Here is a 25,693-nt window from a genome sequence, read left to right as displayed (position 1 = left end):
CTGGGCTGGTGGCTGCCGGACTGGGGCTGGCACAGTTGCAGGGCCAGCAGGGTCCGAGGCTGAGCTCCTCACCCTCGCCTCCCTCCCGGCCAGGTGTGGTTCCTACAGAGGTGAGCTCCTCGGGAGCCCCAAATCCGGTGGCTTCTCGTAAAACTCCCTTCTAATTAGAGCAGCGGTGAAATCATTTAAGTGATTTCATCTGTAGTGGGAAAGCAACACCCCCCCCTCCCCAGCCCAAACCTCGGTTGACCATCCCAGAACCACCGACGCCCCTTTCTCCCTTTAAAAAGTTTTAGTGGAAAACATAAAGAGCCGGGAAGCCACAGAGGAATGGGGGCGGGGCGGGGAGTCGTGAAAGTGAGAAGAGAGGGCGGACCTTAAGTAGAAGTGTAAGTGTATGCGTGTGCAAGTGTGTGTGCACGCGTGTTTGACTCTCTGCGGAGGGAGGAGACGAAACCTAAAAGTCAGAAGTGAAACAGAATCGTGAACGTCTTCACCTACTGAGAAACACTTTGATCTGAGATCCGACGCTGAAGCAGCCCTGGGGGTTGCAGACTCGAATCCGCGAGGTTGAACCTCGCAGGCCGGCGGGGAGGCCTGGACCGGGGATCTGGCTTCACCGCGTGCATCCAGGTGCGCGGCACCTATCGGTTCTGACCCAGTCTCCGGGCCTTGCCCTTCCCCCCCGCCCCCCACCCCCAGGGCTGGAGATTCTCCCAGCCCCAAAGTTCCGAAGGGGAAGAGAGCCAAGGGAAGAGTGTGTAGATGCCCCCATCGCTTGAGTGCGAAAACACACCAAGTCACACTCGCGTCGCTCCCAGCACACTCCAGCAGGCAGTCTGCCTGGGTTCTCCGGCCAGGGATTGACCGGGAAAGCGGGTTGGGGCTGCTGGGAAAAGCTGGAGCTGATGGCGAGATTGCCGCGGCTATAAATCCATCACTTCCCAGGTCAGCTCTGCGAGGCGCTGGGACTAGGGCTGGCGGAGTGAATTCCTGGGCTAGCGCGCATGCGTCGGCAGGTAGCAACCCAGCTCTTTATGACCAGGTGAGATGTTGGTGAGCAGGTAAAAAAGGAGGATTTGCCTAAGCGATTCCAGGGAGCGGGCCCGGCCGAGCCCTACAGCCCATGCCCGGCGGGGACCCGTCGCCAGGAGCGCCGAGCCGCGATGTCCATACTTGCCAAAATGGGGGACTGGCAGGTACGGGGGTTTGCCTTGGCCGGGGCTGAGGTGGGCGGGGGTGGAGCGGGGGAGGGGGCCGGGCGGGGGGAGGCGGAGAGGAAGAGCCGCGGCCCAGGGCTGCAGCGTCGTAGGTGAGGCGCGCCTGGAAGCGCCCAGGAGCGTTCCCAGGAGAGAAAGAGGGCAGGAAAACGGGCGCAGGCGGCGGCCGCGGCGCCGGGGGCCACGCGCGCCACCGGCCTGCCCGGTGCTGGGGAGAGTCCGGCGCACGCTCCACAGGTGGCCCCGGGGGTCACCGGTGCTTTGCGCTACGGACGCCACCACCTCCCCCCCTCCCCGCCCGCCCGCCGCCAGTAGAAACTGGGGTAGATGACTAATTCAGGCGGGGGCAGGGCGCAGGCGGGCGTGCGGTGCGCCGCCAGCAAGGTTCCCTGCTCGCTACGCCTCCGATCTCGCCCTAGACCCCAGGGCGGCGCGTGAGATGGGGTTCCAGTGCACCTGTCTCTCCTCGCGTCTCCACGTTTGGGGGACCACAAGGGAGCGTGGAGAATAGAAAGGGGTCCGGCTGGACGGGTCGCGCCGGCGAGCACGTTCTTTTGGGGGAATACTCAAAAGAGTTTGCGCAAAGTTGAGCTTCTCGCTCCGTCTTCTTCCCGAAGCCACTTTTCACCGCTTGGGCTACGGGTTGGGGTGCCTGGACGGGGGCGGTAAGTGGCGAGTGATGAGGCAGAAGGCCTAGAACTGGTCGAAACCAACGCCTCCCGAACTCGGCCCTGCTAGGCCGCGGGCACCGCAAGGCCAGCTAGGCTCCAGATCCTTCTCTCCCTTGAGCCCCGGGCCCGACCCCGGCCGAGGGAGCCTGCATCCAGCGCTCTCTCCTTTTACCTTCCAGACGTTTCCCCTAAGGGAACCAGGGCGGCTCTGGCCAGGTTGGTGAGGATAACAGCCTCTCCCGTGTCGCCGATTTCATAATGGGAACCGCGGGGCCTTCTTTTCGCCCTAGCCAAGCGGAGGCCTGGTTAGGGCGAGAGTCTATGTGCCTAAAAGCCCGCGGGCCGATTTGAAACAAACCCCGATCCTCTCAAAGAAAACTTGAGGCCCTGCTCTTTCCGGGGCGAGTTCTTTGGCTTGTTTCAGATTTCGGCCATCAGAAGCAAAGTTCAGAGAAGTCCCGTCTTCCCTACATTCTCTGGAGTTGGGGAAAGGAAGTCATCTTGCAGTATTTATTTCTTTCATTGCACTTATTCTTTTCATCAGCCGTGAGCTCTTTTAGACCTCTCCTCCCAGTTAAACCTAAATAAATGCAATTTCATCTCCAGAGTTAGACTTTGTGGTTTAAGGGTGCAAATCCCACATCAAACTCAAATCTGGGGCATCCACACCTTTCCCTCCCTTGCCCCTGTGGATCTCAGGGCCCTTCTTCATTCTCTTCTCTGGAGGGGAAGACTGGGGGACTCCTTGACGGAGGTCTTTCGGTTTTCCCCTCAAGCCGGGCGAACTTGGCTGCAGAATTCCTCAGCGTGAGAAAACGCCCGCAGCGCAGGCTCGGCCAGGGTCTGGGCCTCCAGTGGGTTCGACTGAGGTTCGGAAGCAGCAAGATTCCAGCCTGAAGGGGACAGGAGTGAAGCCTGGGCCTGGCTCCCGTGGGTCCACTGTTTGGCAAGCGGTGGGAAGCCGGGATCTCGGGTGGGGCACGCGGATTTGGGGCCTGGAGAGGCCGGCTCCTCTGGCTTTGGCCTGTTGGGCTCCTGGGGCCCACTGGGTGGTAACAGCTGGTGAAAATGGAGTCCTTCTCCTTCCCTCGTTGTCTCTTTGTCTCTCTCAGTGTCTCTGTCTCTCACACAGATACTCACTCTTCTCCCAACGCCCTCTCCACGCCCCCATATCAGGCCTGGACCCCCGACCCCTGCCCCCAGGCCTGGCGCTGCTGTCCTGGGGTCCCGGCGAGGCCGGAGCATTGACATGCAATGAAGCGACTTGTCGTGGTAATGACGCTCACACACTACCGCGGCTCCGCTGGCTCCAGGGGCGACCGGGGCGCTCGCTCGGGCCTTTTCTTCGGCGCTCCTAACGCGGGCGGCGGCGCGGAGCCCGCAGGCCCCAATCTGCACCTCAAAGGCGCCCTCGGCGGGAAAACAACAACAGTTTAGCAGCCCCGGCGGGTGTGGAGCCGGAGATCTGCGGGGCTCGGGTCAGCAAGGGGGGAAGGTGGAGAAGATGAAGGCCCTGAAATGCCTTCCCCAGCCCACAGATAGAAAGAAAGCGAAACCTAGATTTCCCCCAAGCACACTGTGGCGACGTCTGGGGGTGTAAGATCCCCTGCTTCCGGGCCTAGGCTTTGGCCTACAGATCGCGCTCTGGGGCTGCGGCCGCGGCTGGAAGGGTGTCGGTCCCCCGGGCGGCCCATCCCCCGACTTCCAGCCGCCACGTTGGGCGGCGGCCCCGGGCCAGCCCGCAGGGTGCGTGGCGCTCGCGCTGGAAGTTGACCATTTTGCGGGCGGAGCGCGGCGCCGAGCCCGGAGCTGGGTTCAGCCAAGGGCCTGTGCCGCCGTGCGCCGGCGGGGGCCGGGCGTGCAGGGGAGTGCCCGGGGCGTCGGAGGGAGCCCCTCCGGCTCTCTACCCCCCTTCCGGCTCTAGTCTTCTCCCTAACTTTTTTTGGGGGGGGGGCTTCTGGCCTACTCTGCCGGGCTTGGGGAATTGGCTGCGGTTGTCTGGAGGGAGAATTGCCCTTCGGCGGCTGGGGTGGGGAGCGGGTCCCCCTCCTCTCGCCTTCCTTCCACCTGTTAGGCAACGCTCGCATTCGCGACAGCCTTTACCCTCGCGGCGAGGACGCACCGTGAGACCCGGGAGGCCAGGAGATTTGCAAGCAACAGGCCCAGATGGCAACAGGGGTCGTTCCTAGAGCAACTCTGAGGCGAGACCTACTGTTGTTGGGGGATTTGCCGTATTCGAGAGGGAGAAAGGAGGTTTTGACATAGGACAAACGAGGAAGCTCGGCCAGAGAAATTAATTACTCTATTTCCAAGGATCGCATCACGTCTTTTTTTGGTCTCTCTTTCCTTAAAAAAAAACTGTTTCACAGAAGAAAAAAATACAGAGCCCCGGTGGGGCGAGCAGGCCCCCGTGTGGAGCGGGAGAGCCGGGGCTGGCGGACCTGGACGACGGGGTGGCTCCCGGGCCTCCGGGTTCCGCGCCAGCCGGGCACTGAGACGCGAAAGCGCCCGCGTTAGTAACAGCACCAAATCATGAAGGAACTCTCCCTGCTTTAATTAAAAAGGGGAATCTTGGGAAAACTGGAGCAGATTAGCACAGCGAAGGGTTGGTTCCCAGCGATTTATTTTGATGCATGCATGACACGGCGCACGCATGTCGGTATTTCGGCTCAACTCCAGAAGCGACTGTGAGTCTCCACAGGAGTTCCGTATTCCTGTCCACACTGCACCCAGCAAGCCCTTAGCCCAAATACCACGTTGAATTATCAGTCGGCCCTAGCTTCATACAAATGAGAGGAAAATCATTTAACCCCTGGAGCTGTCAAGTAACCTCTTCAGGGTACACTTTTTATTTTACACGCGGCAATTAAAGGATCCCAAAGCCCAGCCGAGCGACTGAAGCCGTCTGGCAAAATCTCCAACCTGGGGGGTGGGGTGGGCTGGGAAGCGCGAAGCCAGTAAAACTCCCAGGGCGCCGCGGCCGGAGGTGTCAGCTGCCGGGAGCGGAGGCGATCTCTTGTTGGGCAAAAATCCTGATGTGACTTCGCCGGTCTTCGTTTGGTGGTTATATTTGATTGCGAAAGGGATAGTAATTTCTAATAAGATTGGACGGGGCCGAAAGGACAGAGTCGCTGGTGGAGGCAGGGATGAGGGAGAGGTGCTGAAAGCCGGGCCCCGGCGCGGCCTCTCGGACCCTGCGCAGTGCCGGGCTTTTGCCGGGGCGTCTCCGGCGAGGAGGAGACGGAGAGGAGAGGAGAGGAGAGGAGAGAGGAGAAGAGTGGCATGGGGGCGGGGGCGTCGGGGCAGGGGCGCGCGGCGGGGCTCAAGGGAGATTTCGTGGGCTCCCCGGCAGGAGCGCGCTCTAGGAGCAAGTTTGCGGCTTGGAGAGGCCTTTATACCTGGGTCGGAGCGGCCGGCGGCAGACTGTGGTGCTGGCGAGCAATTGGACTATTGTTGATATGCTAATGAGGCGATTAGGCTGTTGGTAAAGAGCAGGAAAAGGGAAAAGTTTCTACCATTAGAGGGAGATCTCCGAGCGCGCACGGGAGCTCTTTTCCTTCTCGCCTCCTCCTCCTCGCCCTCCTCCTCCTCCTCCTCCTCCTCCTCCTCGCCCTCCTCCTCCTCCTCGCCCTCCTCCTCCTCCTCCGGCGCTCACCGCCCGCAGCCGGCACTTTGCGCTTACCCAGAGAGTAGCTCCACTTGGGTGCGAGGCGGAGAGGGGGCAAATCCATTCACGCCGATCCATGAAAATGCTTTGGAAACTGACGGATAATATCAAGTACGAGGACTGCGAGGTAAGCGCGGCGCTAGCTCAGTCGTCCTCGCGGCCGCAGGCTCGGAGCCGTACTTCCCGCTCCTCCTCCTCTCCTCGAAGCCAGCTGCGAGGTGCGGGTGGGACAAACTTTCCCCAGCGCAGCGCCCGCCTCTCCGATTCGCCCGAGGAGCGCAGGGGAGAAGCTGCAGAGGGAGGACGAGGACGTTCCCTTCTTTCATTTCCCTCCTTCGGAGCCCCTGTCCCACTTCCCCCCTTTTCCTCCTGACCGCTTTTGACTGTGCCTAAGAGTAGAGCGAAGAGAGACAAGCGGTTTTTGAAGCAATTGCTGGCAATTGGGCACGCGTCCGTGCACTCTGCGTGTCTCTCCAACGAGATTCTGAGGGCCCAAGTCACCAGGAAAAAAGAAAGGAAAGAGAAAACCCTTTCCCCTCTTTAACTTTGTCTCTGATCTTTAATATTCCTTCTTTTATGTATTCATTCTTTCCTTCCTTCCTTCCTGCCGTCCCCCCACCCGACTTTTCTAAAAAGGCCCTTTTCAATTTGGGGAAGGGCCCCCCCCCCGCACACTTCGCTCTCAGCTGGGCTGCACCTCCCAGTGAGCGGGTTCAGTTTGGGGACACTCAGCTCCCAAACTGCTGCGGGGCTCCTCCAGGTACACTATGTTATTCAGGAAGTTCTAGGCAGTTTCTCTCTCTGAGCTACTTGGTGGGCGCAGCCCTGGGGTGGGGATGGGAGGCGGCACCGCGCGGAGCCGGCTGGCCGCCGGCTCCCTACACATCCGCCGGGCACTCGGCTGCGTGACCGTGGGAATCCTGGCGGGGCGGCCACAGCCTCCGGTGCGGGGAGCCCGCCCGGCCGGTAGAGCGCGCAGCACTGGAGCCCATTTTAAAAGCCACGATTCCCGGAGCTCGGCTTCTTGGGGCAGCCGGGGAAGCCCCAGGACTACCGGCCGGCCGGCGGGAGGCGCTGGGAAAGGGCCTGGCGGCCGCTGTTCCAATCCCCTTGCAACTCCCCGCTAAAAAGAGCCGATGAGTCACGGGAGGGGGAGGGGAGGGGGCCGCGACCGGAGAGATTACCTAAGTAAATAATAGGTGGCAGTCCCGGCTTTTGCTATTTTTTCTTTCTTTTTGGCATGTGGAGCTGGGAATGTCAAGCTGTCTGTGTGGGCGCAGCGGCGGGGTCTTCACTTGAAATCAGAACCTGGGCTATGTGAACGATGTGTCACCCGTCCCCTTCCTCCTCTCCTTTCTGTAAACTATTTTAAATCTTTCCCTTTTCCCGGGTCCTCCTTTTTCCCCTCCCCCCCTCCCCCGGGGCACGAGGTGACATCCCAAGGGGACGGGTGCTTATCTGGGGACTCGTGTCTTGCGCGGTGCGGGGCGCAGAGACTCCATGTCGGGCCAGTCGCTTTGTTTTCAGGGCTGGGGGGCCCTTTGCGAGCTGGTCGGGGTGACACTGAGCCCCTAAGCCTCCTAGGGTGGATTGTCGCATCCGGGCTGTGGCCCGGGGCTCGGGCAATCACCTTCTCAGAGGCCGAAACCCCCGGCGGGCGGGGTCCGAAGCTCCGCGCGGCGCGAGCTGCCCGTGGGACCCAGGTGGGAGGCGATGCACTTGCACCCCCGGAGAGGGACCCTGTGGGGCCGCGTGTGCATGTGCGTGTGAGTGAGACAAAAACAGATGAGAAGCGAGAGGAGGGAGAGGAGGATAAATAGAGCGAAGGCTGTTTCAACAACTTTGCGGTGGGCGAGCGCCGGAGCAGGGATTTCGGGTTTCCGAGCCGGCTTGGGGCCGTCTAATTATGTCGGGCTCTGCAGGGACACGCAGGAGGCGAGGTGCCGCTTGTTCCGACACCCCGGCGGGCAGACTGGCAGCGGCGGCTGGGGGAGAGCGAGCCGTGTCATCCGGGGGGGGCGGGGGGCGTCGGGCGGGAGTGGCCCAGCCAGTCAGACGGGTTTGCGCCGGGAGCCGGGAGCCGGTGCCAGCGGCGCCCGGGCTGGGCCGCTTCGCGCCTCTGCGCGCCCCGGGCGGCGTCCCGGCTCCCCCTCCGCGAGCCCCGGCCCCGGAGAGCCGAGGGCAGGGCGCCCGCCGCCGCGAAGTGTCCAGCCCCGGGAGTCCGCGGGAAGCCCGAGCGGCGGCCCGGGCAAGGGCCGGGCCCGGGCGGGGTGCCGGGCCATGGAGGAGCGGCGCGGGGGCGGGCGGCCGAACCCCGAGCCCCAGGCCCGGCTGCGGAGCGGAGAAGCCCGCGGCCGGAGGCGCCCGGGAAGCAGCTCGGGCGCCGAGAGCCAGGCGAACGCCCGGACGCGGTCCCCGGCAGCTCCCGGCCGCGACGCGCGGCCCCCGCGGCATCCCGAGGTCTGCCCTAGCCTTTTAGGTCTGATTGTCCTCGCTCGCTTCCTCTCCCCTCCCCCTCCCCCGCGGCCTCCCCCTCCGTGCGCGCCGGCTCGGTCCCCTCCCCCTCCCCCCTCCCTTCCTCCTCTCGGCTCTCCCTCCTTCCCGCCCTCCCCTCTCCCCACTCCGTGCTCCTCTCTCGCGCCCACACTTTCTTTCTCACACACGCACGCAGACACATTCTCCCTCTCTGCGCGCTCGCCCTCGGTCTCCCTCTCTCCCTCTTTCTCTTTCACTTTTGCTTGCCCTGCAACCTTTTAAAATGTTGCCCCTTCCCTGTGATTCGCCAGCCGCCGCGCCGCGGCCCCCCGCGCGCTCGCCCGCTCCCTCTCTCGCCCGCTTTTTGTCTCTCGCGCTCCCTCTCCCCTCCTCCGATTTGCTACACTGAGGCTCCCGTCAATGGACTGCATTGAGAGCCGGCTCCGGCGCGAGTTGCCTCTCCGCTTCACGCTCGATTTCCAGGCATTCTTCCCTTATTAAGTATTCGTGTAATATTAATAGTCATGAATATCTGCTATTAGCAGGCTCCAGGAACGCTGCCCAGCGCGGTTATTAGAAGCTCAAGCGAAGCCGCCGCTAAGAAAAGAGGGGGAGACACGGATTAAGGAACACGCGCGCGCGCGCACACACACACACACACACACAGACACACACACACACTTCTTGCTTTTTGCCTTTTTGGGGTTTTTCATTTTTTAAGGAACTTTGAATCCTACCCGCTCACGGCAGGATAGAGACCGTGGGTTCGACCAGCTGAAGGCGCCGCTCGAATCGGTGGTTCAAGTTCGGATGGACCAGAGCGGGGCTCCAGCGCTCGGGGGAGCGGCGGCGCCGTGACCGGAGTCCCGGGTGGCGCGGGGCTCTCGGCGCCTTTTGTGTGGGGCGCGCTCGGGCAGCGGGGCAGCCGGGCTCTCCGGGCTTGCTTGTTGTTTTCCACCCTGACTCGTTACCCCAGACTCTTCGCAGATGTTAGTTCACAGTTTTTCAGCTATGGTGAGTCCCATCCCCACCCCCATCCCTGTTTCCTTAGGAATTTTACTCTGGAAAACCTGGGGCTGCGGAGCGGCCCGTCCTCCTAGCCCGGCTTTCCTTCAGGGCACCCCCTTTCCGTTTGCATTGCCCTCGCTCCTCGTATCTCTCCCTCTCTTCCATCCTTCAGCCGAATGCGGTACCCCCCATCCCCCGCTCGACCTCTCCCGGCGCGCAGCCCTACCTCGCCGCTACTTCCCAAGGCGTGTTTCTTGCCACGTTCGTCTTTATTTCCTCGCCTCTTCACGTGTTCCCGAGATGTTCTCAACATTTGATGCTTAATCCGGCTACAGGAAAAATGCTGCCCGGTGTGCCCCTTCTTCCCCTCGGGGTCCGGGGCTGAACCTCCGAGGGCTCGCATTGCCTGCAATCAACTCTGTTCGCTTGTTTTGCAAGCGAATTGCAATAGAGGAACCCAAGTCAGGCGTTTCTTCTGCCCTTTGGGGCTGGGGTGGAAGGGGCGGGGGCGTCCGCCCCGGGGTGCACCTCTCTCTTTTAAACCCAAGACAAGGCTGGATCTTTCCATTTGAAACCCAAGACAAGGCTGGATCTTTCCATTTGAAACCTTGGCTTGACGTCCCTCTCTCCCCGTCTCTATCACAAATCGACCCTGTCCAGAAAAAGGCTCCTAACTGAGGAAGCCGATAAGACAGACCCCCATCCCGCAGTTAAGACCTTCTTTAAGCTGGTAACTTGAACGTGGGCTTTCCTTACAGCCCTCTACGAAATATGCTTCTATTTAAATAGTCATGAAATGGTAATAGCCTTTGAATGGGTATGACTGTTTTCCTCCACTTAAATGGAACAGGGTAAACAATAACGCAGTGGCAGGCAGGTTCAAATGCAGGGACAGAGAAAAGGCCGCTTCTGCTGTTTAATATTTAGTAGGAATTTTAATTTTGCGTAAGGGAGGCTTCACTCCACAGCTTAACGGGCTGTGTTCCGGGAGGCCCTTTTTCGCCTTTTCCCCCCTTTGAAAGAAACGCCTAAGGGAGAGTCTCTTGTGCCCCCTCACTGGCACAGTCGAGGTCCCTGCGTTTGGGGCAGGGCCCTTTTCACTCCCGGAGTATTTGCTGAAAAGAACCGCCTAGGGCTCCTTTCTCGCGGCGGCCTGCGGACGGGGACAGGCCGTTTCCCACGCAGCCCTGAGCCGTGCACTCAGTGTGGCAGCTGCAACTCGACGCCTGATTTCTTGTTCTCTGCCCTTGCCCTCGCTCTCTTCCAGGACCGTCACGACGGCACCAGCAACGGGACGGCACGGTTGCCCCAGCTGGGCACTGTAGGTCAATCTCCCTACACGAGCGCCCCGCCGCTGTCCCACACCCCCAATGCCGACTTCCAGCCCCCCTACTTCCCCCCGCCCTACCAGCCTATCTACCCCCAGTCGCAAGACCCTTACTCCCACGTCAACGACCCCTACAGCCTGAACCCACTGCACGCCCAGCCGCAGCCGCAGCACCCGGGCTGGCCCGGCCAGAGGCAGAGCCAGGAGTCTGGGCTCCTGCACGCGCACCGGGGGCTGCCCCACCAGCTGTCGGGCCTGGATCCCCGCAGGGACTACCGGCGGCACGAAGACCTCCTGCACGGCCCCCATGGGCTCGGCTCAGGACTCGGAGACCTCCCGATCCACTCCTTACCTCACGCCATCGAGGACGTTCCGGTAAGAGGCCCCGCGGGCGGCGGGAGAGGAGACGCAGACCCTGATCACCCACCCCCGAGAAAACCCCCGGAACGTGCAGCCCGGGGGCCCGGGCTTTCCTCCCTGGCGTTTACTTTCTCGAAATCTCCTTTTGTTTTTTCGGGTGGACACTTTAAGGACCCACCGAGACAGCCGCCTTAAAAAAATGGAAAAGAATTGTACTTGAGGGTTCTGCCCCTAGAACAATGGCTCCTGGAGCTCCTTCAAACAATGCCTGCATATTACCATTGAGAAATTAGACGAATGTCACCGTTGACGGTACCTTCCCCTCTCGACGACAGTAAACTGTTTGGACGGGGAGAGGATCTAATTCCACCGCTGTGTCTGTCGTGGGGATTTCTCCCTGTCCTGAAAAACATGTTAGAGTCAACCAAAAGGGCTCATTGAAACGCCCTGGCCATTTAAAAGAAAGTGTGAAAGATACACTAGGAAAATTATTTTTACCGGATTTTATGAGTGCTAGTGATATCTGAAAGTTATGTGTATACCCTACCCTGATTAAAGAATAGTAAGGAGCAAGTCCGAGCAGGAGGACATTAAATGCAGACTTTTTCTCTTCCTAGGGGTGCTAAGTGCTGACCTCATAAATCATTAACTGGGTTCCCAACGCCTCTCAGAACCCGCTACACCCCCATATTAAATGAATGTTTTGAGACTATCGGGCAATGCATTCTTTGAGTTCTAATTCAGTTATCAATAAATGCAGTTTGAAATGATTTCTAAATAAGCATGGTATTAGCGCATTTACTGTTTACAATGCAAACCAGGCTACTGATAATTTGAAAATACTTTCTGAAATTAAATTTAAACCAGCATCTCTTGCTTCAATTCTACGTATTTATGGTTTCCTCACAACCTTCCTGAAATGGAATTAGAGCAAGCCAATAATTTTATTAAAGCTGTAAAGGCTCTGTTAATGCTGCTTTTCTTTGGAGAGGAAATGTATCTGGATGTGATTTTTGCTAAAATGCTATTTCAAATTACTGCATCAAATATTGCAGCAATATGTCCGTTGACAGTTTAATGATTACTGCATTAGATTGCAAAGAAAATGGTCAGATGAACTTACCTGCTTGCTTGGTGAATTTAAAACATTATTTAAGTTACATAGGAAAATAGAAAATTTATTATATCTCTCATTTGGCCTAGTTAATCACTGAAATTTGTTGGTTATGTTTAGCAGCGTAGCATGGAAAGCAGGAAAGTAGGCAGTTGATCCAATGTGGGGTTTAGTAAGCATTGTGTGTGTGTGTGTGTGTGTGTGTGTTTTCATACATGTTTTTAGAAACTGATACTAAACTGTGCATTTCTTGGAAAGTAAAATGAGAGGAGCAATAGCTGAGAAAAGGGCCATTAAAAAACCAACCTGGAAGTTGTGATCATTTTAGTTCCCCTTCCCAAAGGTTCTCTGAATCCTTATCCTAGTCTGCTCCTTGGAAATATTTGAATTGCAAAATAACGTTGCGAGCTTTTGGAACTACTGTGAATTAGAATTGCTGTACTTTGCAAAAATTCCAAAGTGGCTGGTGTGAATTCTTGACACGGGTATAGTCACTCTTCGTGGTGAGATTGGCCTATAGGAGAAATTAATCAAAAAATCAAATAAAAACAAGGAAACCCAGTTGCTGCTCTTCCCCTTCCCTCCCCCACCTTTTAAGAAAAAAAATTCTTTCAAAGGAATTTGGGTCAGGAAAAGGGTTGTTTTCAATTTTCCCATTGCTGCAACAGTTAACCTTTAATAAGAACGACTGCCAGATATTTAAGAAAATCAAATCGATGGTGAAAATTATTTAATCATTAATATCTCAGTGGGGTTTTAAACTTAACAGTCTTCCCTGTATGGACAAGGTCTAGAAATAACACAAATAAAAGTATTATGCCACACTACATTTACTTTATGGGTTTAGGGTGCATGCATAAAGGGATCATATTTCCCCATATAGTTAAAACACAAGAACTGCAGCAGTAGTCATTTCTGAACATTTCTCAATTTAATTATACTTAAATCCAGAAGCACTTTAGGCAAGTTACAAATGAGAGCATTGAGTATAATAAAACCTGTAATAAAGCAACTTAGTACCATCCACCCGGAATCATTGCGATCAGGCACAATTAACAGGAGCATAAATCCAAGACAGAATGGAAATGTTCGAATCAGTATTATTGTTGGACAAAGACTAGAGAAGGAAGTAATAGTTTTTTTAAATGGTAATGCCTGTGTTTGGTAACGATTGTGAAATCTTCTATCTCAGCAGCCCTGGTGCTAATTTGTAAACACAGGCAGACATTATATTGCCTGTCAGTTTCTGCATTAGAAAACACGGTTTCATTTTACTTTCTAATCACGTTTTGACTCTAGCACACACGTATAACCATCCATCTGTAGGAAAAAAAAAAAAAAAGGAAGAAAGAAACCCACACTAACAAATCCAAATCTGCTACCGGACACAGGAAAACCTCAAAGGATTTTTGTTTGTTTTTCTTTTTATCATTTTCATATCCCTATCTGATATCCAATTTAGACAGTAGTCCTTTTAAAATTATTTTCATTTATTATATTCACTTATGGATATAAGTGAAGGTGTGTATACACGTTTGCTCTTTATCACATCACGTAAAACGTTTCCAGTACTCCCCTGTTACTCCTGACTGTCATTTCTATTGTGTTTCTCTGGCTTTTGCTGCCTGAACACTGGAATTGCTGAAGTCTGAAGCCGCTGAGGCGCCAAACTAAAGCTAGGTGTATTTTTAAAGGTCGAACTGACTGTGAGAAAGATCAAAACTCGGTTTAATTTCCAAAGAAAGTTTTATTCCCCACCCCCAGCTCCTTCAAATGTGGATTATTTGCTGGGGAATGAGAAATTGGCCGTGGGTGTACAGTGAAACCTCTTGAGCTGCAAAACCCCCAATTCCAATAAGCCAAGATGAGATGTTTATATATAAATGTCACTAGATGGGAGGGGGGGATTTTGAGTCTACACCTTCCCCTCCCCCTATCTTGCACGAAATATTCATTTCCTTTTGTTTTGATTATACACTTACGTCCATGTGTATCCTTTTGTTGCAGCATGTAGAAGACCCGGGTATTAACATCCCAGATCAAACTGTAATTAAGAAAGGTAAGCCATTTCCTTCTGCATTCCAAGCATGTCCTTACAGGCACAGTGCTATTTAAAAGAACTTGCAGAGCTGTGTTTATTTTTTTCCAAGTAGGATTTCCTAAAGGCTCAGAATTAGCGAATAGATAGGCATAGAATAGCAATGCTTAAATGATCGGCTTTCAGTATGTTAGTAATGGCAACAGGCTAGCTTTGTTCTGATTCATGACTTGAACATTTAATTTAGTTTAATGATATCTGGACAAACACATGAAATGTGTAATAGTTGAACAGATTTGGAAGTGGCATTTCAATTTTGGAACGGTTTTAACAGTTCAGTTAATCCATTGCGTGAGTGGCCATGAGTGTTAAGAAGTGTATAATGCTAAAAACAGTGCAAGTAATTTAATATTAATATAGGAGCAGATGATAAAAAGACATAGCACTCCTTAGCAGAGGGGGGAAAAAATCTTTCATGTTCTTAAATTTAATTTCTCATTAGCTGTTTAAGGGTTTTTTAAACTTTGTGAATTAGGTTAACAAAATTTTGGCTTTTGGTTAAAATTAGCTTTTTGAAGATGTCAGGTTTATTAGCATAATTGTTTGCAGCAGGAATTGTTTTTAAAAAGTGTCAAGTGATTTGGATGGATTTGTAATTTGTGTTGTTTAGTGAGTAGAAATAAAGTTTACTGGATTAAATGCTATTCACAGCAGCTTTTTTTTTTTTTTTTTGTTATGGTGGCAATGTTACATTTCAGGATTCTAGGCACCACCAGAGGACGATGCTATATAAAACTGTTCCCATTTCTAACCCCAATCAGTATATTGTTAGCGAGTTTAAAGTTTCATTTTTGCATCTGTGAAGTCTTTGTCATGTCAAATTAGATGTGCAAGGGATAAATCTTAAGAGATGCTCTTTCCAAGTCGACATGATAATTGGCTCTTTTATTAGTAATCTCTCAAGAGTTCGTTTAACTCCTATTGTCTCTATTAGCCTCCCCAGAGCTATTAATGTCACAAGTGATCTATCCAAAACCTAGAGCCCCCCCCCCACCTCCCTATAAGTCTAACATATCCCCATTCAAGAGGGAGGAGTACTGTATACATGTATTATGATGCATACATGTATTATTATGTATGTCTCCATGTGGAATTTTAAGATGCAAATGCATACTGTATTTAAATGGTTATGAATGCATCTGAATTATATTGGTGTTAGAAATGTAACATGTTAGTACACTTTCTGCTGGCCTTGAATTTTTTTCTAAGTATGGTGGATCCAACGATGAAGAGCTTATAATTTTAACTAACAAGAATATATCCTCCCCTTCCCCCCTTCCCAAAGAAGACGCTTAAGCATAGGACTATTAACTCTGCTCATCAAAAGAACACATTGCTAGCTTTCCATGGTAGGCCTGTTTATCCTTCTTTCTCCCAGTTCAAAACGGGGCTTGGAATGGATTTCCAAAACTCGAGTCTTTTTCACAGATAAACATAGGAAAGGGCCTATTTATCAGAAGGATGGGGTGTGACAACAGAATCCACCACCTCCCGGCTTGGTGCCTTGAATGAAATGCTCATTTACAGGCCGCTTTAGCCATCTAAACTCTCGGCTGATTTTATAGGTCTGTGAAGCAGTTTCTCCCCAACGCTAAACCCCTCGCCCCACGAAAACTCCCGAGCCTACATAGCTTGCTCTCGGTTTACAAACGTCACCCCTTCGCTGCACCCCGTCTGGGGGCCACTTCCCTCGGATGCTGAGAGCCGAGAGGGTCACGAGTTCACCACCATCTCTAAACAGCACCCCCGCGGTTAAATGGCAAGGGTCCAGGCCTGGCTGGCGGGGCTGGGCCGCCCCCCGGCCGCCGGTGAGACGCGCCGAGGGGCACAGGCTCCATCCCCAGGACCGGGATGGAGCAGGGACTAGGGCAGGAGATGGGGAAGGAGCCACGGAATTTTCAGGGCTGGAAGAAAAGCGGGGGTTGCGGCGCAAGCCTGGGAGCCGGCCCGGGCCGGGACGAGAGCCGGGGTCGGGCAGGGCTCGGGAGGGATCCTCGGCGCCCACACGCGGCCTCCCCGTCTGTCTCCGCAGGCCCCGTGTCCCTGTCCAAGTCCAACAGCAACGCCGTCTCCGCCATCCCCATCAACAAGGACAACCTCTTCGGCGGCGTCGTGAACCCCAACGAAGTCTTTTGTTCAGTTCCGGGTCGTCTCTCGCTCCTCAGCTCCACCTCGAAGTACAAGGTCACGGTGGCGGAAGTACAGCGGCGCCTCTCACCGCCGGAGTGTCTCAACGCTTCGCTGCTGGGCGGAGTGCTGCGGAGGTGAGGCCGGAGGAAGGCCCTGCCCGCCGAGCATTGCGCCTGCGCCGGGCCGGCAACGCGGACGGGCCTCGCGCCAGGGCCCTCCCTTCGCGGGAAAAGAAAGGGGCGGGGAAAAGAGCGTAGAACCCGGTGGGTGGGAACTGGGGGCGGGGTGAGGCGGCGGGCGCCTGCGCACTCCGCCGCGTTCCCGCGCGCTCCGTCGTTCCGGGGGCGCGCCCGGGTCGGCCGGCGCAGCGCGCTCAGTGGGACCTCTGCCTCCTCCCACCCCCTCCCCGCGCGCACGCGCAGTTCGCTCCGCCGCGGGCTCAGTCCCGGCCGCTGCAGCCGTGGGGCGCCGCGCACCCGCCTTTTCCCTCCTCGCGCACACCTTGCAAGCCTAGGAGAACTTCCTCTCAGGCGCCTCACTTTGCCTTACCTCCATGTAGGGTCTCCGATTGCAGCCCGCCGTCCCTTGAATAGGGTTTAAGTAGAAGACAATGGTTTTCTCTAGAGGCTCCGCGCCACGCCCCCGGGTCACCAGACGCAGACCCTCCCGCCCGAGGTTCTCGCACTAATGGTTCCGATGTAGCGCGTCCCTATGTGTGCCAGGCAACGTGCGAGGCACGTTTGCGTGCATTATGTGTGGTCGCTACCGACGATTGCATGTTGCATGTGTGGCCAGGGATTCTCGTCTCACCCGCTCGAGGTCGTAATGATTCATTTCGTAGATGAGATTTTATAAGGGTCGGCGAGGTGAAGCACCTTGCCTCAGGGCAGGTTTGTCCCTCCTCTGGGCTTTTTTGCTCCTAAGGTTCCACCCAGCGTTGTGTGTGGTGGGTCTTGAGTTGAACTTTCCTAGATAATATTTTCTACTTTTTCTCCTTTTTAATTTTTAATGAGAAAGTGGACCAAAACTTCATTCTTTTGACATTTATTCATATATCTGTTTATAGACCCAGAGTTCTGCTGTGATGGGTATATGCCATACAAAGGCTACAGAGTTTAACATCAGCTATTCCACTCTTTCCTTCCTCCTTCACGGTCATTTGCTGTCCCTTTGTAATCTTTCATTGACACAGATCTGAATCCGCCCTCTGCCTTTTTCTCCCCCTTCCCCCATCCCCAATATTGGAGACTGTTTACCTAGGGGAGTATAATCTAATCCACACAATTAAAGAGCACTTGAGTAGGGAATAAAATCTGAAATTAATTAATTTGCTGTTTTATTTAAACAATTTATCTTAACCACTTTCTGATTATGGGAGTCTATTTAGACATCTATTTAGAACCACCTCCATCGTCTCTGAAATCAGGGAAATTTTTAAAGGCTGATACCAACTTTTGACTTTTCCAGTTAGGCTGGTGACATGGCATGTAAACAGTTGGTGAAATGAACTTCCCACTGGGGCTAAAGCCAGAGAAAGAAACGTAAGAGTGATGATAACTTTGGTTACTCTGAATAACCTAACAGCAGATCTTGCAAAGACAATTTAAAGACCCCATTGGGATTTGTGCGATTGTAACAACAGGGAAAATATACAGTTATCAGTTGAACTCAAAAATACTTCACACCCTAGAGAAGAGAGCTGTGTTTATTTGTTTGTAGTTCTTTAGAGAGTTGGGAGATCAGAACCTTCCAACCTGCCACAATAGTTGCAGTAATAACTGAATACAGGGGGTGCTTTAGAGTTTAACAAGCATTTATCACCTATGTTCTTTCTGTACCATTCCTTCCTAGGTTTCCCTTCCTTACATATCTCGGGGCCAGGATCCTAAATTTTTAAAAGTACATTTTAGGAAGTTGTCAAAATGACTACAGTGTGATGCAGAGCAACCAAATGTTTTCTAAATCCCTTTCTCACATGTATTTGTGAAACAGGGCGAAGTCTAAAAATGGAGGAAGATCTTTAAGAGAAAAACTGGACAAAATAGGATTAAATCTGCCAGCAGGGAGGCGTAAAGCTGCCAATGTCACCCTGCTCACATCACTAGTGGAGGGTAAGTGAGTTCCCTTGCTAAAGAGAAGGGAAGTTTCTTCTGAGAAAATGGCTAATATTCAGTGGCCAGATGTTTGGTTGTATTTTGTCAGTTGGGCAGTTTCATTTTTCCAGAAAACATAGCCAGAAGTGAACGGAATTCTTTCGTGTCAAAAAACTATTTGCATTTATTCCTGTCCTCCTTTCCTCTTCCCCTCTGCCACAAAATTACACCTCCCTAGCCCAATTCTGACCTAAACAATGTGAAAACTTAAGAACTGCATATTCTTCAAGTTCCAGTCTCCTTTATAGAGCTCAGCAGTAAATCACTTAAGCTATTCTGACATCTGCGTTTGAGAAATGCGTGACCATTACTTCCTGAATTAATTTGGGAATCTTTGACCTGCATCCTGATTTAAGACCATCCTGAAAGCTCAGGGTTATATGCCCTTTTAGGTTTTTGTTTTCCAAACATATGCTCCCTTATCTCTCATTTAATTGTGCTTCTCTACTGGAGAGGAAGAAAAGTGAGCAATTTTAGACTTTGAGTTATTTGGATAGGAAAAGAAAAAAGAAATATAAGCATTGCAGAAAGTGTCTCATGTCAGCTTTTTACACACACACACACACACACACACACACACACTCGCTTCTAAACCCCTCAAAACAAAAGCTCACCCTGTCCTCACTCGCTGTTCTAGATACATCAGAATCCAGTCACAACAGTCACATCCCTACTTCCTCTAGATCCCTCTTAAGTTTGTCCCATACTAAATTGGCTTAAGTTTGGGTGTGTTGGAATGAATGTATAGTTCTTTTGCATTTTCCTTTGTGTTCCGTTGGAAATGTCTTATGCCAACAGGAAAAAAAGAGGCACTTAAGTTATGGCGCAGATTGCAAAACTACCATTTATATTTAAAGAAGGCACTTAATCTTATTTATATCTTGTATTTGAGGAGACATAGTATAATCGAATTCAACTTCTAGCTTTGTAAATAATTTTAAAAATATTTAAAAACATAAAATTGAGGAGAAACCCTATAAACCATTCGTTAATGGTGTCAAAAATGATACTAATGTGACTGTTAAGTCATAAGCAATTGTTCGGTGCCAGAAACTCAGCTACAGTAGCATTATATTAAAAATAATACCAGTACATTGGGAACCCACCGTTCCGACCCCGAAACAATTACACGCAGAGAAAATGGTAGTAGCGGCTTTGGGGGTAGTGTGAGAGTGTGCGTGGTTTTGGGGTTGAGTCCTGTAGCAGGGAAGCAGTTTCTGGAGAACTGTTATTGTTTGTGATCTGCTCCATTTTATGGAAACAAGCTCAGCGGAGAGGGCTTTGATGCTCTAATTGGCGCATGCGTTCTTCCGGAGCTGGAGCTAATGGCAGGAAGCCCTGCAGTAAAAACCAACTGGTTCAGGAAATTAAAACCAAAGATTCGAAAATCAACAACACAGGCAGACTCAGTGGAGTGACCCTCAAATCCTCTTGGTTAATCGGTTTGGATGAACAGATAATTATATGCGATAAAGTTAAAATGTAAACCCTTAGTCGTTCCCTTGCAGAAAAGCTCAAGGAGTAATTATGAATATCATTTATGAATGTGTTGATAGGTGTGAGGTTGGAATACAAGAAACATTTTAAAAGAGAAGGTGGGGGAATGTCATCGGGGTGGGGGATGAGGCTGGAGGGGAGTTGATGGGATTTTACATTTTCCAATCGTCTCGGCCTTCTAGGCTAAGTGGCCGTTTTCACTGGGAAGTGCAGCTGCCAGATCCTACAGAGAAGGAAAGAAAATGCCTGAAATGGGAAAACAAGTAGTTTGTGTTTCCTACAACATCTGGGTTAAGAAAATAAGGGAGTTGGGAGGCAGTTTTGATCCCAACTTTTTTCATTCTCTTGCCCTCGCCTCCCTCCTCTCACCTCTTGCCAGGAGAGGCCGTCCACCTCGCCAGGGACTTTGGGTATGTGTGCGAAACTGAATTTCCTGCCAAAGCAGTAGCTGAATTTCTCAACCGACAACATTCCGATCCCAATGAGCAAGTGACAAGAAAAAACATGCTCCTGGCTACAAAGTAAGACATTACCTCTTCGGGGTCTCTGTGTCTCACTGTCAAGAGAAACAAAAATCAAAATCGTTTTTGCTCTCACTTTTGGCCTCTTTTCCTTTTGTGTTAATCAGCTCTGTTGTAAATATTGAAGTTACAACACAATCTAATAAACCATAATTGATTTTAAAGGGACAATACAAGGAAGATTGTGAGCGCGTATTTCCCTCTTTCCCCTTTCACCCCACCTTCTCATTTTTTAAAAAAAATAACGTGTATGGGGGTGGGGTATAGTAGGGATTTGATGGAAGCTGAGTGTGGATTTGTGACTCTTTCTGGTCAGAAAGACCAGAATCAGGTTCTTTTATTTTTTTTTTTAACTTTTTATTTTATATTGGAGTATAGTTGGTTAACAATGTTGTGATAGTTTCAGGTGTACAGCAAAGTGATTCAGCTATACACATACATGTATCTATTCTTTTTCAAATTCTCAGAACCAAGTTCTTAAAGGAGTGACAGACTTGCCTGTATCAGTTTTTGTCTCTTATCAATATGTTCTCCAAGGGCAAGGATTAAGCAGTGGCCTGCAAAATGTTCAAGCCAGAAGCTGTCCTAGTTTCAACCCTAATTCCTTCTCCCATTTCTTGCCTTCCTTTCTCATCCTCCTCAAAAGTGCTGTGTACACACACACACACACACACACACACATCCCACAAGTTCTAGCCTACAGGAGAGATGTCAAATAGGTTTCCAAATGGCCCAAGTTATATTCCCATCGGTGCCTGGGCTGAATAGGCTTCTGCAGGTGGTGTGTGAAAAGAAAATGACTGTTTTGATATGTTTTCTGGAAATTAAAAGGCTTGTTTGGAAGCCCTTAATTATCAAAGTCGATGTCACAGGAGGGCATGGAACCAGAGGGCAGAGGCAGCGGCCTCAGGCAGGGCAGTTTCTGGCCTGGGGACACCAGCTGGCCTTGGAGGAGGTAGTCTGTCAGTGCTCCCCATTCTCCATCCTGCCTTCACAGCCCCCCACCCAAAGGCTGCTGCTGCATCAGGAAGGCCCAGCTAGTCCTTGCTTCCCAGATTCAGAGACTGAGCTTCCCCTGTGCAGGCCACATCGCCCGTATTCCAACTTTTCTCTTAGCTTCCTAAACACACCCATATTCACAATTTCCCTAGACAATTTTTTTCTGGTGTGTGGGAAAAGAGGTGGAATGGGTGATTGAAATGTCTATTTCTTCTTCCGCAAACCACTCTGAATTATCCCCAAGGAACATTTTTTTTTTTTGGTGACTTTTATTTTTAAAGGCAAAATAATCCCAAGAAAAGTTTTGCCTTTCTTGTCCACATCCACCCTGATCTGAAGGTGAATGAGTGGAGAGTTCATCCCCCCAAACTGCTGCCGAGGTCTCTAGAAGATTAGGGAAGAGGGGGCTCTATAGTATTTTGAGCAGAACAGCTGATGGGTGCATGCTATTGGCTGTGGAAGAGATGCTTGCGTTTCTGACTCCTTGCCCCTCTGACTCACCTTTGTTTCTCTCCTAACGTGTAAAATGTTTTCTTGCGTCTAGGATGCTTTTGGTGTGAGCGAGAGAGGAGGGGGTTAGAAGTTTGGTGCAGCTGAGAGGTGAGAGAGACACACACACACACAGAAAGACAAGAGAGAGGCATTTGTGGACGTGTTTAAGGAGCAGGAGATGTTCAGGTGGACTCAGAGGTGGCTGGGTCTCCCCACATGCGCCCCTCCCCGCCCAGTCTGTCTCTGGGGCTTTGGGTCAGGTCAGGTGTCGGCGTGATCCAGGCAGAGGTAACGGCAGGGAGCGAGGTTTTCTCTGCTGCCGATGCTGCTAGCTGCCGAGCCTCATGTCTCTCTCTCTCTCTCTCTCTCTCTCCCCGCTCCACTTGTGCTGCAGACAGATATGCAAGGAGTTCACCGACCTGCTGGCTCAGGACCGATCTCCCCTGGGGAACTCGAGGCCCAACCCCATCCTGGAGCCCGGCATCCAGAGCTGCTTGACCCACTTCAACCTCATCTCCCACGGCTTCGGCAGCCCGGCGGTGTGCGCCGCGGTCACGGCCCTGCAGAACTATCTCACCGAGGCCCTCAAGGCCATGGACAAAATGTACCTCAGCAACAACCCGAACAGCCACACGGACAGCAGCGCCAAAAGCAGTGACAAAGAGGAGAAACACAGAAAGTGAGGCGCTCCTCCTGCCCCGCCCCCTGCCCGCGCCGCCTCCCCGGCCCCAGCGCGCCCACCCACTCCATCTCCATCATCTCCATCTGCATCATCTCCATCATCTCCATCTGCATCATCTCCATCTCCATCTGCATCATCTTCATCTCCATTTCCATCTGCATCATCTCCATCTCCATCTCCATCTCCATCACCCCCCACCGATCACCACCGGCAGGTGACAGCTCCGGGATCAGCAACCCCCCACTGCTGCTACTGCTGCTGCTGCTGCCGCCGCTGCCACCACCGCCTTCGGTCCGGAGTCTCGGGGTCCCGGGGACGGCGCTCCACTGTGAGCGGGGCGACCCCGCAGTCTCAGGCCCCGGCCCCGACTTCCTCCATCAGCACCAACTCCCCTTTGCCCTCGTGTGGAGCCTAAGAGAACAGAACAGGCCGTGAAGCCAGCAAAGAAAAGTTCTGTCGGAGTTTGTGAACCTTTTTTTTTTTTTAAACTAACAAATCAACAACGACAACAAAAAAAAATTTAAAACTTTTTTTTTTTTAGAAAAAAGAACGTAAAAATTAAAAAAAAATTATATGAGCTTCATGGGACGGAATCACCACCTTCTCTTACATACTTCAGATTGTAGCCATACTAAAAAAAGAGAAAAAGAAAAAAAAAAGGCAAAAAAGGCTAATGACATTTTTATCAGTATTGTGAATAAACTTGAACACAGATACTCGAAGTTCCATGTCTTGTCTTCAGTTCTAGAAGTTTTCCCTCTTCAAGGTAAAGCGACCAACTTGAACTCTCTCTGGCAACACGATTCACAGTTCTATAAGGGAATCAGTGTTCACGTCTCTGTATATATTTATTTATGTGTAATTTAATGGGAATTGTAAATATGGTGAGTCTGTTTTAAGCCTTTTTTTTTTTTTAATTTATCTGGTGATCTCGTTTACCTCTTGTTTAGTGGGTTTTGAATCTTCCCTATTAGTTCTTCATGTGGTTCATGGTACTTATTTAGGAATCCAAGGTTTGGGGGATTTTTTTTCCTCTGGTATTCATGAATTTAGCCCTGTTGTAGCATGTTAAAAATGACAATGAAACAGCTGAACAAATTAAAAAAGTAAAATAAAATTTTATAAATAATTAGTATTACATTTAGCTTTTCATTGAACTGAAAGAAAAAAGTGCTATTGGACCCTGGAAAGATTTTTAACTTGAGTGGTTTGATAACCGTTCTATGTATTGTGGGGAGAAAAAAAAAAGTTTATTTTATTCCACTGTCCTCCCTTAAAAGCATCATTTGAGCAATAAATGAATATTGTCTTTAAACCAAGGGTTAGGGATTTCCCCCCCTCCTCTTTTTGTTCAAAGAACTTCAAACATTTGGGACCACCTGGTATTCTGTATTTTCACTGGCCATTTTGGAAGCAGTTCTAGCTGTATTGTACTGAGTTGTGCTGGCAGTAGTTTCCATGCCTGTCAATGTATCATAGTCCTTTGTTGCCCAGATAAATAAATATTTGATACGCTTTATGTCGATTTTTTTTATTCAGTGGCTGTCTTTACCCAGGCGTATTTTTGTTCTTGGCAGTATTTTTTATTCAGTATGGTTACAGTAATTGAGTTTAACTCTCCCTTGGCAATTGCTCCTTGCAATAAGCAGCTGAACCCATTGTTTCCCTCAAGTATAATAAAAACTTACTTTCAACTTGGAGTTCAGAGCAGGGTATCATTTAGATATTCCACTGAGTCTGTATTCAGACAAATGACACAATAAAACCCAATGTATTCTTTTGGATAAAAGATTGTTTGTACTGCTAAAGGAATGACATACTATCTTTTCCTTACTAGAAACATTAATTTTATTATCAAAAATAAAGTTTTATTTATGTTGATCCTTTAGGTTTTCATTTGTGTTTTGAAAACCAAAATATAAAACCTTCAGAGCCACACATTAAGAATGACAAGGAAGATGGAGAGCAGGCAGAAGAACCTCTGTCTCACCCTCCATAGCTACTTTGGGATCTGTCTCGGAGGATAACTGAAATTTGAACTGTTAGTTCATTAACACAAAGGAAATACCCACTTCAAAATTCACTTACTTGCTCTGGCTTCTCAGTGGCTAAGCCATGCAAGTGAGTGAAAACTAGCTCTAGTTTTCTGGGAAGAGTGGCAGAAATGGACATGGAGCAGGGACAGAGAGGGCACATCGTCTCCCATTTATTTTAATATTTCATTTAGAGATGAATTCATTACTGTGCTGTTCTTAGTAGCTCTTGAGGTAGCAGAAGGGACTGGGAAACTCTGTTGATTCCCAGAATCTTTTCTGCCTGCCCCCTAAATGCCCACCCACCCCTTTCCCTCAGCACGGGGGCTCCTCCTAGGACCTTTTAGAAATACAAAACCTTCTGTGAGGTGGGGCGGGGAGGGCTTCGTATCCTGCCCCTGCAGGCCCATCCCAGCGCTTAGCCCTCACAGAAGGAAGGACTTCCTGTACATAAAAATGGCGAATTCAGAGCTTTTGTAAACTGATTTGGAAAGTCCTTGCTTTGGAAGTGAGGAGGACTTTTAATGGTTTAAAAGAAGAAAGTGGAGGTGGTAAACTGGAAGGTTCACAGGAAAGGTCATGGGAAAAGTATCTAGGTATACATACTGGAGGAGATTCAACATTTGTTCTTCCGGTTTGACATTCTGAAGGACTAAAGAAGCAAAGCATTAGACAGTGTCCATTTTGCAGCCTTTTGCTTTCTAATCTCCTTATGGAAGGCAGTGTAAAATCAATCTCGACAGACGAATGAGAGTTGGTGGAGTCTAAATTCTATTTTCCGAAGCCAGAGAATTCATAACAATGGTGGGTTTTAAAAAAAAATTTCAGATGGAAAGTGTACTCTCAGAACGCGATGCGGCAATTGTTTTTTAAAGCGGTTATTTATTATTTCCTAGAGAGACTGGTTAACTGTAACGTAGATGTAACAAAATAATGAGGCGAATGAACCCTAACTGTACATACTCTTGACAGAAATGAAATGCACACAGCATCGTAGCAGGTGAAGTGAAGCATTGTCTATCAAGGCTGTTTTTCTTGGCTGCATCTCAGATTGTGTGAGGATCCTGACCTCAGGCACAATAGCATTCATAAACAGCCATACATTGCTTCTCTTTCTCCAATGACACATAAATACTCATTTTAAAACGAAAACAATCGTATTAAATACCATTCATTCATATCTGGATTTACAGATGCTTGTTATGTTGGAAGACCTGAACCCAGTATAATCCTTGCATCCTGAGAA

At 50.9% G+C, this 25,693-nt stretch overlaps 1 protein-coding gene across 6 annotated transcripts; it reads left to right on the top strand.

Annotated features, from left to right (window-relative positions):
- The first annotated feature begins 1,043 nt into the window (after window positions 1-1,043).
- Window positions 1,044-24,199, top strand: TFAP2A (transcription factor AP-2 alpha). 6 transcript variants are annotated; one of them, XM_036869324.1, is made up of 7 exons: window positions 1,079-1,199; window positions 10,309-10,743; window positions 13,850-13,901; window positions 15,973-16,204; window positions 18,063-18,181; window positions 20,100-20,241; window positions 22,127-24,197. In XM_036869324.1, exons 1-7 carry the CDS (start codon window positions 1,167-1,169, stop codon window positions 22,413-22,415), a joined length of 1,302 nt encoding a protein of 433 aa, XP_036725219.1. In that variant the 5' UTR covers window positions 1,079-1,166; the 3' UTR covers window positions 22,416-24,197. The 6 variants fall into 6 exon arrangements, with proteins under 6 accessions (XP_036725221.1, XP_036725219.1, XP_036725218.1 ...); XM_036869323.1 differs by lacking the exon at window positions 1,079-1,199 and adding an exon at window positions 5,596-5,685; XM_036869327.1 differs by lacking the exon at window positions 1,079-1,199 and adding an exon at window positions 5,596-5,685 and having other exon boundaries at window positions 22,131-22,369.
- Window positions 24,200-25,693: the final 1,494 nt, after the last annotated feature.

The sequence above is a fragment of the Balaenoptera musculus genome, chromosome 11 (genome assembly GCF_009873245.2).
Source record: "Balaenoptera musculus isolate JJ_BM4_2016_0621 chromosome 11, mBalMus1.pri.v3, whole genome shotgun sequence".
NCBI classification, from domain to species: Eukaryota; Metazoa; Chordata; class Mammalia; order Artiodactyla; family Balaenopteridae; genus Balaenoptera; species Balaenoptera musculus.
This window is presented reverse-complemented; position numbering and strand designations above follow the sequence as displayed.